Consider the following 12,453-nt stretch of genomic DNA (forward strand, 5'->3'; position numbering starts at 1 on the left):
ATCGAACCTGGGACCCTTCAGTCCACAGGCCGACGTTCTATCCACTGAGCAAAACTGGCTAGGGCAGAAACATGGTTATCTTTTAAAAATGCCTTTTATGCTCTTTGGCAAGACTGTATCACTTTATATAATATTTTGCACAAGGTTTTGCACATATTTTCTTAAATTTATCCTTAGGTATTTATAATTTTGTTAGCATTTTGAAAGAAAATTTTTTAAATGCCATTTCTTATTGAGATTGCTGCTGTATGTTACTAATTTTTGTACAGTTTTGTATCTGGCAACCAGGCTAAATTCCTTTCTTTATTCAATAGTTTTTAGATTTTCTTATGAGAATAATATTTTCTAGGTATAATGGTAGTTGTTTTTATCTTCCCAACCTTATAGTTTTTTCTTTCTCTTATCAGATGTCTAGTAGCTCTAGGTTATTTTGAACAGAAACAGTGATAGTATGCATTCTTGCCTTGTTCCTGATTTAAAAGGGAATGTGTCTAATATTATACATTAAATATGGTGTTTATTGTAAGACTGTGATAGATAATTTTTATTAAGTTAAGAAAGTTCCCTTCCCAGTATGGGTAAGAGTGTTTTGTATTATTTTGTTTTTGTCAAGAATGGGTACTGCGTTTTATCAAATTATTTTTCTGCATTTATTGAGATGATTACGTTTTTCTCCTTTTATCTGTTAACCTATTAATATGTTATTTGTGCCTTGCTTATTTACTCCTAAGAAAGATTTATTCCACTTTATAAATCTTTTCAAAGAATAATTTTGAATTTGTTAAATCTCTTTATTGTTTCTTTCTATGGCATTATTTTCTTTTTAAAAAAATATATTTTATTGATTTCTTTACAGAGAGGAAGGGAGAGGGATAGAGAGTTAGAAACATCGATGAGAGAGAAACATCGATCAGCTGCCTCCTGCACACCTCCTTCTGGGGATGTGCCCGCAACCAAGGTACATGCCCTTGACCGGAATCGAACCTGGGACCTTTCAGTCTGCCGGCTGACGCTCTATCCACTGAGCCAAACCGGTTAGGGCAGCATTATTTTCTTTTATTGAAGCTTAATTGTTTTTTTTTTGTTTTTGTTTTTTTTACTTATTGACACTCTTAGTGTTTTAAATTTTATTTAGAGCCCACAAATTGATACATAGTGTTTTCATTGTCATTTTGTTCTAAATATTTTGTGTATAATTATACTTATCAATTTCTGGTTTATATTATTACTACTTATGTAATAATACAATATGTGTTGCCTTTTCTCCAATGGATATTCCTCATTCATGTGCATAACAATTTTTAAATAAATAACTGGGGGGAAATGAATGCACTTGGTCTAGTCAGAATATAAAATAGGGCACTATAAGGCCAAAAGTCAAGTATTTGCATATTGTACTGTAAAGTAGCATACTACCAAGATATGGATTTGATAATTAGTATCATATTGGGGGGGTTTCATCCTTAATAGGACCTTCTTACTTCACAAGCAAGATTCGTGAACACAAATCTTTATCTTTTCTTCTTTCCTAGATTACCCAGAAGTATCAACTTCATGAAGTCACTGCGTATCTATTAGAAAAGAAAGGAGATGTTCCTGGTGCATTTTCAATAATGCTTAAGGTAGCATTTTACTATATTTGCTTTGTCATGTTTCAATGTGTCCCTCTATTCATTGCATTAGTCTATCTCTTTTTTGAAATATAATTGACATATAATATTGCATAAATTTTCATCAATCCATTTTAATTTATTATATTTCAAAGTAAGTTGCAGGCAATAGTACATTTTACCTCAATATTTTTATCATGCCTATCACTGACTAGAGTTTAGAATTTCTGTGTGGTACTTGTTAAAGGTAAAGTTTACATACAACAAAATACACAAGTCTTAAAAGTACCATTTCATGAGTGTTGACAAATGGCACACACCTGTCTAATCCTAGTCCCTAACAAGATGGAGAACATTGCCAGGAATTTCCCTCATGCTTCTTCAGTCAGTTTCCATTCCCACTCCCCCAGAAGTAACCGCTCTTCTGACTTCGTTTTTCCACCTTGGGTTAGTTTTACCCTTTTTTATTCATTCATATTAATGGAATCATTTAATAGGTTTTCTTATATAACCCCTCTTGCATTCAGCATAATGTATTTGAGATTAAGTCTCTGTTATTGGATGTATCAGTAGTTTGTCCCATTTATTGCTGAGTAATATAATTGTATGAATATACCACAGTTTATCCATTCTTCTATTGATCGACACTTGGGCTACTTCTAGTTTTTGGCTATTATGAATAAAGCTTCTATAATCACTTTTGTACACAAATGTTTTCATTTTCCTGGAATCATTACCAAGGAGTGAATTGCTGGGTCACCAGATAGGTACAGGTTTAGTTTTATAAGAAATTATCAGACCTCTTTCCAAAGTGGTTGTAGCATTTTACGTCCTACCAATGATGTATGAGTGCTTTGGTTGCTCCACATTTTTTACCAACAGTTTGGTGTTCTATCAAATTTTGAAACAAAAATTTTTTCATTCTTTTAATTGTTGTAACATACACATAACATGAAATTTACCATTTCAATGGCATTACGTATATTTACATTGCTGTGCAGCCATCATTACCATCCATCTCCAGAATTTTTTCAACTTCTCACAAACCCATTAGACAATTACTCTCCATTCCTCCCTAACCCCCAGCCCCTGGAAACCACCATTCTACTTTTAAACTATATGACTTTAATTACTCGAGATACTGCATATAAGTGGAATAATACAGTATTTGTCTTATTGGGTCTAGCTTATTACACTTAGCGTAGTGTCTTCAGGGATATTACACTTAGCATAGTGTCTTGAGGGCCAGGGCCTAAGCTGTGTGTGGCAGTGGTGATGGAGAGAGAAGAGGACATGAATTTGAGAATTAATTGATCATTTAAATACAGTATAAAGTGAATGAGAGGGAGTGGTTAATGATGATTCTATGATTTTTAGCTTAAAATTAACCTATAAGGGTCCTCAAGAACAGGAGCAAAGTTTTGGTAGAAGGGCTATATTAAAGTCAGCTTCAGTGTGTATTCAGAAGCCTTTGCAATATCAGTATCTGAGGATCTAGAATTCAGTAGAGCAGTGGACCCTATAACTCTATTATAGTATTTTAGGATATCTCACATTCAAGGCTGTGCCCCATGCTATAGAGTTAGACTTGTCATGTCCTTTCTTATCTCAAAGCATGGATACATTCTGATCCTCATTACTGTGCCTCAGAGATGTCAATGATGACTATGTAGGTAGCACAACAGAAGCAAAAGTAAAGCAAAATAAGTGATACTTGATATACTGCTAGCTATGCATCCTATATATACCAGAATTCTCTTCTGAACAACAGGGACCATTCCTAATAACTTTGTTGTTTCCTGGGTTTTTTCTTTAAAATATGTCAGTTTAATTATTTGGTGGATTAGAAATTAAAATGTTCCTTTTACCTCCTAGAGACTACAAAGCAAACTTCAAGAAATAACACTTCAAGGTGAAAGTAAGTTCTTGAGTGTAATTTACAATTTCTTTTTTATTTACCCCATGTTTTTAAAAATGTTGCCTAATAAACTGTATTTATTAAGTAATAAACTTATTAAGTAAATTGTCCTGCATAAATACTGTTTATCAACTTTAACATTGGTTCCAATTTTAATTTGTTTTTAAGGGATCATAATAGGAAAGCAAATAAACCATGTGGCTTTGTGATGCTAATTGTCAGTGTACAGAAATTTGAGATTATCTTTAATATATTCAGTGTACAGAAATTTGAGATTATCATTAATATATTCTTAAGTGATATTAACAATTTTTCTGAATCTAGCTACCAGAGAGGATCCCTCATTGAAGGATGTGGAAGAGACCATGGTAGAGACAATTGCCCTTTGCCAGAGAAATTCACATAATTTGAACCAGCAGCAAAGAGAGGTAGGAGAATGATTACTGAGGCATTTAAAAGTCTGTTCTGGCCTGAAACTAGGAATTAATCCTATTTCTATTGCCCTTTCAGCTACCTGAGTTCAACTCAACTGATTTTAACCACTGTTTAGTGCTCCCAGGAGTATAAGACTCCCAAAATTGTTATGAGGAGTGCCTGTCCTTTGTTCTATGAAAAGGCTCTATATTCTTAGATTTGGCAGTGTTGCAGAACTTAACTGTGTGAATACTAGATGTCCTTGTTCTTTTTGAACTGAGATTTTGTGTATTCCGTGTAGTGGTATTGTGGATGTGTCATCATTTATCATCTCTTCCATTCCCCATGGATGAAAGTGAGCATGAAGAACTGGAAGAAAACCCTCAGGGATACAGAGAAAGCTGGAAAAGGTCAAAGAAGGTTATGACATAGTAGTTCTCAACCTTGGCCGCACCATAGAGTTACCTAGGGAGCTTTGAAAAATGCCAGCATTCAGATTGCAACCAGGTCAATGAAATTAATGTCCCTGTAGCTGTGACCCAGTCATGAGTATGTTGTAAACTTCCCCCATGATTCCACTGTGCAACCCAGGTTGGAAGCACTGCTGTACCAGATTCCAGAGTGCAAAGGGGAGAACACAGAACTGAAGGAGGAATAGTGGAGCACCTGTGCAGATGGGAGTTACAGCAGTAAAGCAGAAACTAAGGGGACGAGATGTGACTTGACAGCAAAATTCTGCAGTAGTCTTAACAAGTAAAGTCGACAACATGATATGGCATAACTCCTCTGGTGCCTGCCCCTCGAGGCTGTGACGTCTAGCTTAACACCACCTGGCTTTTTCCCACTGCCTGGTGGTCTGAAATGGGAAGCAGGGTAAATGTTTCACATATAGTTAGCTGTGTGTGCTACAATGGAAATAATAAACTTGATGTTTTCTTATGAGATGGATACATTTCTCCTTTACATTTTTAAAAATATATTTTTATTGATTTCAGAGAGGAAGGAAGAAGGAGAGAGAGATACAAACATCAGTGGTGAGAGAGAATCATTGATCGGCTGCCTCCTGCACACATGCACACACACACACACTGGGGATCCAGCCCAAAACACAGGCATGTGCCCTGACTGGAAATCGAACCGAGACCTCCTGGGTCATAGATCAACACTCAACTACTGAGGCACACCGGCCAGGCTCCTTTATGTTTTTGTCAAAGATTTTTTAAGGTTATGAATTTTGAAAACCCTTTAGAGTTTGAATTCTGTATAACAAGACATTTACATAATACAGGTGTTTTTTTATTTATCAAAAAACTTTTATGTGTGAAAGATATATACCCATCATTTTTTAAAATCCTGCAATACAGAAAGTTATGCAGAAGGATGCTTTTAAAAATTATCTGTGTCTGTTCTATCACCCAGAAATAATCATCATTATCATTTGGTGACTATCACTATAGATATTTTTTATCTATCTAGGTTAAAATAATTTTAGAAAAAATGGATCAAATAATGCTTGCTTTTAAAATAAATGTAAAATTTAGTCTCATTTAGGAAGCATATGTAAAACTGAGGAACTGGTGAATTTCAAATATTTCTTCACCATATTACCTCTTAATAAATCTCACTAAAGTTTAAAAAATCTGAACTGTAATAGATTGGAATTATTATGTTTATAATTACATTTCAGTTTTTATAATATCTATGATTCCAAGCCAGTAAGGAAATTTGTATGAATTCATACTTCCTCAAACCTCTCTTGTCCAACCATCTTAATTTTAATTAGTTATGTTATTTTACTTTATTAAGGTTAATAATACAGTCTTTTCTGAATCCATAATTCTCATGGTTGTTTAATCTTTATTCAAATGGATAACAGGCTTTATACCAGTCCTTTTGCCATGATTTTTCCATCCCAAGTTTTTATTTTCATTTATCTTACTAGTGGCCTGGTGCACAAAATTCATGCACGGGGGGAGGGGTGGCCCTCAGCCCGGCCTGCACCCTCTCCAATCTGGGACCCCTCAGGGGATGTCCGACCACCGGTTTAGGCCCGATTGGGCCTAAACTGGCGGTCAGACATTCCTCTCACAATCCGGGACCACGGGCTCCTAACCGCTTACCTGCCTGCCTACCTGATCACCCCTAACCACTCTGCCTGCTGGCCTGCTTGCCCCCAACTACCCCCCCCCCACTGGCCTTCTTGCCCCCAACTGCCCCCCTTGCTGGCCTGATCACTCCTAACTGCCCCCCCTGCTGGCCTGCTCACCCCCAACTGCCCCCCCTGCTGGCCTGTTCACCCCCAACTGCCCCTCCTGCTGGCCTGATCACCCCCAACTGCCCTCCTCTCCTGGCCTGATCGCCCCTAACTGCCTTTGCCTTGGCCCTGCCATCATGGCTTGGTCTGGAAGGATGTACGGAAGGTCTCCCGGTCTAATTAGCATATTACCCTTTTATTAGTATAGATGGTTAGCCGGCTATATTTGGACATGGTGGTATTTTGATAGAAAAACACAAAAGGGTAAAATTGTTAAATCTATGTTTATACATATTTGATACCAAGCCTTTTTAAAAATTTCAATCTTTCTATCTCCTCTTTAATATCTATTTGATACTCTTCTTCTCATGGAAATTTTAAGGAAAATGACAATTATGGTTTATAAATAGAGCTGTTCAGGTTCACATCACCTGAAATATGTCCAGATTCACATATTTTAATGGTGGACGTAGATATAAAATCCATGCCTCCAGAACACTAGGGATTATTTTGACTATATTTAAATTCTGTGTCTCTTAAAGACAGGAACAAGGCTTCCTTTAGTATGCAAAAGGGAAATTTATTTATTTACTTGTTCAAAAAATATTTGTGATGGAATTTGTTTATTAAAGATATTAGATGTTAGACTTTTTTCTATTCTTTGAAATTTTCACTTCTCTAGGATTATAATTATACCATTTTCTGGCTGCATGTAAGAGAAGTCTATCTATAAGGGAAGTCTGTCTCACACCTCACACCACTCTCTATCACCACACCCCTAACCCCCCAAAACTGGTTTCTGCTTCATTTCTGAACAAGTTTCATAACAGAAGTACTTGAATGTTCACTTTTATGTAAATAGTATTTTTTTGAAAATGCTAGACTGCTTTTATATAATACCAAACTTTAAGTTTGGGGGATTTTTAATAATTGTTTTGCCTTGTTTCTCTGCTTTGCTTTATTTTGTTTTGTTTTGGAGAGTATGAGAACAAGAGCTATTGCTGCAGACCCTAAACTAACTAGAAAAGTTAAGTATCCAAAAGCTTGATTGTGGACTGTCTATAATATATCTTTCTAAAAGTTTTTCAGAAAATTAAATATTATGGAGTATTTTCTTTAAGTTTGACCACAGGAAGTTGGGTTGACAGTCATTTCCCAAGTAGAATGTCTACCTGTTCTATCTTTGTATGTCTGGCTATTTATGCTGCTATTATCAGTGTCTACTGATTAGATATAACAAAGAACATGGCTTTGCTTTGCATATAATTCCCTGAAAAGAAAGCTATCCTATATAATAAAGAGGTAATATGCAAATTGACCATCACATCATCACAAGATGGCGGCGCCCACAGCGGGGGGTGGGGGTGGGGTGGGGCAGGCTGTTCCACATGCCTGCCACCGGAGTCCCCGCAGCCCCGCTGGGGGCCTCGGGTCCTCCTGCACCCCCCACTGACTGACAGCTCGCACAGGCTCCTCCAACGAGCTGCCCATCCCTCTCTTCCTCCCTCCCCCAAAGCTGAAGCCTGACTGTGGTGTCCAACAAATTGGAAGTTATAACTCATGTCGTTGAGAGTATCCTCCATTCCTCAGCCGGGGTTGGCCACTCTGTGTGCCTGCCGCCGGAGTCCCCTCAGCCCTGCCGGGGGCCTCAGGTCCTCCTGCACCCACCACTGACTGAGGCTCAGGCAAGCAGGGCTGGCCGAGGCACAGGAAAGCCACGGATAGCGGCTACCCAGCTGCCCAGGGCCAGCCCAAGGCTCAGGTAACCAGGCCCGGCTGAAGCTTGCGCTGCCGGCAGTGGCAGCAGCAGAGGTGTGATGGGGGCATCACCTTCCTCTGATCGCCAGGTCACCTCCCGCCCCTGAGGGCTCTTGGACTCTGAGAGGGGGTAGGCCAGGCTGAGGGACCCCTCCCTCCAGTGCATGTATTTTCATGCACTGAGCCTCTAGTCCTATATAATAAAAGCTTAATATGCTAAGTGCCCCGTCGTCCAGTCGTCTGTTCAACCAATCAAAGTTAATATGCTAATGATATGCTAAGGCTGCTCAACTGCTCGCTATGACATGCACTGACCACCAGGGGGCAGATGCTTGACCCATAGTTTAGCTTGCTGCTGGGGTCCAGCCCATCCTGACTGAGGGAGACAGGCCAGACATGCCCTGGAGCCCTCCCATGGCCCCTCCCCAGCTGGTCAACCTCCAGCATCCCTCCTGGGCCCCAATTGTGCACCCATGGGGTCCCTCAGCCTGGCCTGTGCCCTCTCGCAATCCAGGCTGAGGGACTCCCCCCAACCCAGTGCATGAATTTTGTGCACTGGGTGTCTAGTTTATAACAAGGGAAAGTAATTCCAGTTTAGTTTTGTTGCCCTTAGGGTTTAGGATTGTCACTTTCATGGATTGTTATTTTAGCCTGTGGGTTTTCAGTTTTCCAAGTTAAAAAAAAATTAAGAAACAATATTAAAGAGCAAGAGAGGTAAAATATTGAAAAGGTATTTACCATATATTTAGGGTTAATGTGGAGATTTAATTGAAGAAGAATAACTCAATTTTAAAAAAGGAAAGGACAAATAAATACAAGATTAAAGGTCATAAGTACTAGATAAAATAAAATTTCAATAAAATAAAGAATTGCTGGTATATAACATGGCTCAAGCCAGTATCTTAAGAATTGAAGAAATATATAAAAAGTCAGCAGTATAAAACCCTGGCCTTAGAAAACCTCAAATGGGGCAGATAAGGGCTTCCTAGTAAAGCTCCTTAGTGGGAGGTCACCCACTAGGAAAGTCACTGGGCCCTGAGCCTGTCCCTTAACAGGCTCCCATATCTCCATTGCCACGTGAGCTCCTCAGTGTCAGATGGGGTGAGAACATGCCCTCTTCTGTAGATAACCATTCTTGTCCTGCTCTGCCACCTGGATGTTTACAGGAATATGTTCCCCCTAGATACTGGGTCAAGGCCTTTGTAAGTCATTATCCATCTAGAAAATTTGTTTGCAATTTTAAAATGTATTAGTTTGATTTCTGATGATATTCTTAAGGAATAGCACAGAATTTGGAGTCCTACTACCAATTTTTGGCAATGTGATCTTTGGCAAGTTAAGTTTTCTAAGCTTCATTTTCTTATCTCAAGTGAAGACAATGCTCACTGTGTAAGGTTATTATGAGATTGAAATGAGAAATGTATGTCAAGCATTTAATACAATGTCTGCCCTGGTTCCTCTCAACGTACCCTCTTCTGAAACACCAAAGATTGCAGTTCTGAGGTCTAACCTTGCTTAACTTCAGCTTCCTTGTTTTCCCAGGGTGCATGATAAATGTATCTGTTTTAGCTATGGTCCCTGCTTTTTGTTGTCTTATCTTTTCCCATTCAAATGTCCCATCTTTTCTTTTTCTAATTTTTACCAACAAATATATGTGAGAAGTTCATTTCAGCCTGTGAAACACTATGCTGATGTTACTTATTCTTAAAAATAGCAGCACTTTTTTTTTTTTTAAATAATAGCACTTTTGCCCCGGCCAGTGTGGCTCAATTGATTGGGCATCATCCAGTGCACCTAAAGGGTGCCGGTTCTATTCCCAGTCAGGGCACATGCCCGGGTTGCCAGCTCAATCCTTGGCAGGGTGTGTGCAGGAGGCAGTATTTCTCTCTCTGCCTCTCCCTTCCTCTCTCTCTAAAAATTAATTTAAAAATATATTTTTAAATAGCAGCACTTTTGTTTTCCTTTGGTTTGCTCTGACATCGTAGGCACTCTGGTTTCCCTTATTGGAGGCAATGATGGCCCCTCAGAAGCTGTCCACTTCAGCCACACCTCACCTACACTCTGAAGGTAAGTTCATCAGAGCCATCTATACTACCACCCAATTTTATCTGCTAAAAACTAACATTGTGATACATTTTTCCAGTATCATATTCTTATTATATATCTTGATGAAATTATATTGTAGTGTTGATTTCATCTTTCAGATTCATTGCTTTCCATGGCACCAGTTATGTCATTTGTCTTGAATATTAGTAGCTTTGCAGTAATTAAACTTTAAAATATCAAACTGGCCTTGGTTAGCTAAGTTTCCAGAGGCTATATAAATCTATTTTCCACTGAATTGTAGGAAAAACCAAAAACTCTTATTCTAAATTAACCTTAATATCAACATTTTATTACAACAGCTCTGAAATCTTTGACCATGCAAGTTCTAAACAGCATGGCAGCATTTATTGCACTTCCATCAATCTTGCAAAGAATCTTACAGGTGAGTTAAAAGTGGGGGAAATTCAATGTTGATCAAGTTCAACTAATAATTAGTTATATGTAAATGATAGCAACTTGAGCTAATGTTTAAATATGTCTTGAGCATATTGCAGCTGATTTTTGGCATGAGCTAAATATCTGATATATTACTCTCATCTTGACTCTTCCTAGGGCTCCATTGGTATGGGTTTGTTTGGCACACACTTGTGAGCTTCAGTTAAGGCATGCAGCCTTCGGATGTTCAGTTACCTTGGCATTTAGATACACAAGCTTCCTGTTAGTGTGCTAAAACTAGGAGAAAATTACCATTATTTCCAGATGCTTATACTTTTTAATTACAAAAAAAAAGATAACCTAGCCTAGCTTGTGTGGCTCAGTGATTGAGTGTCGACCTATGAACCAGGAGGTCATGGTTCGATTCCTAGTCAGGGCACATGCCTAGGTTTCAGGCTTGATCTCTGGTCGGGGACATGCAGGAAACAGCTGATCAATGATTCTCTCTCACCATTAATGTTTCTGTCTCTTTCCCTCTCACTTCCTTTCTGAAATCAATGGGAATATATTAAAAAAAAAGATAACCTAGAAATTACATTAATATAGGTATTTCTTAATTATTAGTTGTTACTTATCTTTTCTAACTCATCCTAAAGTTTTCTTTATGTCTAAAACTCATCCCCTACTCTAGATTCTAGTTGGCTTTGTATCCAAAGCTTTTGTAGAAAACGTCATTTCAGCCTGTTCTCATCAGCAAAGACACCTGAACCTTTCTAACTTCATCAAAAGGAGAACATTAAAAATATATTAAGATACATTTTTAGAAAAATATGTGAACATTCTTAAGGAAACAGCAAGAATTATCCTTAGAGTTCATTTTGCCTTCCATCACTTCATACAGTATAGACACACACACACACACACACACACACACACACACACACACACAATCAAACAATAATATGATGCCATTGGTCTTTATAATTTGCTAATGATTTCTATCCATTCAAGAATGTCCCTGTCAACTCTCTTTTAAGACTTTGCAAGCTCTTCTTTCCATTTGGTATGAAGCATCTGGGCCTTTGCTGATAAAGACTACTGCATTCAGTAGTCTCTCATCACTTAGTTTCTTATCATTTAGAATGTCTCCTGACATATATTATCTCATTTGATCCTTGTCATTGTTGAATAATTCTTTTGATATAGACTATTCCTCTTATATCCATTTTAAAATGCATTAGTCATAAGGTTTTTAATCACGTGAAGCAATATCTCCATAAGGCAGGAATAGTTTAGTTCACCAAGTAGATTAGAAAATAAATGAAATCCTGAAGCCAAAACTGGCTTCTCTTTCAGTATATACATTTTGCTTTATGTTGAGCTTTAACCACACTTTCTGATACATAAATTACAATAAATAAAATATAATTTTCTCTTGGCAAAAGCATATGTTCTTTTATTCTGTATTTTAAAATTCATATTTTTGATGGCTTTTGATATTTGAAAATATTCACTTTCCTTTGAGTTTTATTGGCATTCATTGTGATTGTATTCTTATTTTCTACCCTCAGTGGTTGTTATCTCCCACTAATCAGGAGGGTATGTTAGTTCTTAAATTCTTTATCTGCACATTTGTGATTACCGTAGTAATAGTGCTACTTTATATTTTATACAGATTTTTATTTTTTCAAGATGTTTCCACAGGTATTCTCTCATTTAAAGCTCATAATCTCTTGAGGTAGGTAGAGCTACTATAAAAATTTCTGTTGACGAAGGATGAAACGCAAGATAGTCTCTTACCTCCTAATTTATGCTCTTTCCCATTATATTATGTAAGCTTTTTCATTTGTTTCAGACCCTGGTCTTTTGAAAAGTTTACTATTAGTTAATTTATTAATTATATGTTACCCTGTTTGGTCATTGCCTATGTGGATAAAAGACACAGTTCTTGCCCTAAAATAACTCTTATAAGAGAGATAGAAAGTGTTCTGCTATAACTATGCATAGGGCTCTAATCA

The 12,453-nt window shown here is 37.5% G+C and overlaps 1 protein-coding gene across 6 annotated transcripts in view; it reads left to right on the top strand.

The window, feature by feature from the left end:
* VPS8 (VPS8 subunit of CORVET complex) overlaps window positions 1-12,453 on the top strand; it is a 247,460-nt gene that overhangs the window by 171,242 nt on the left and 63,765 nt on the right. For all 6 annotated transcript variants that reach the window (XM_079764490.1, XM_079764492.1, XM_079764493.1 and 3 more), the window contains 5 exons: window positions 1,533-1,622; window positions 3,486-3,528; window positions 3,853-3,956; window positions 9,940-10,021; window positions 10,360-10,442. In XM_079764490.1, coding sequence (XP_079620616.1) covers window positions 1,533-1,622; window positions 3,486-3,528; window positions 3,853-3,956; window positions 9,940-10,021; window positions 10,360-10,442 — 402 coding nt within the window. The remainder of the gene's footprint in view (window positions 1-1,532; window positions 1,623-3,485; window positions 3,529-3,852; window positions 3,957-9,939; window positions 10,022-10,359; window positions 10,443-12,453) is intronic.

The sequence above is a fragment of the Cnephaeus nilssonii genome, assembly GCF_951640355.1.
Source record: "Cnephaeus nilssonii genome assembly, chromosome: 3".
NCBI classification, from domain to species: Eukaryota; Metazoa; Chordata; class Mammalia; order Chiroptera; family Vespertilionidae; genus Cnephaeus; species Cnephaeus nilssonii.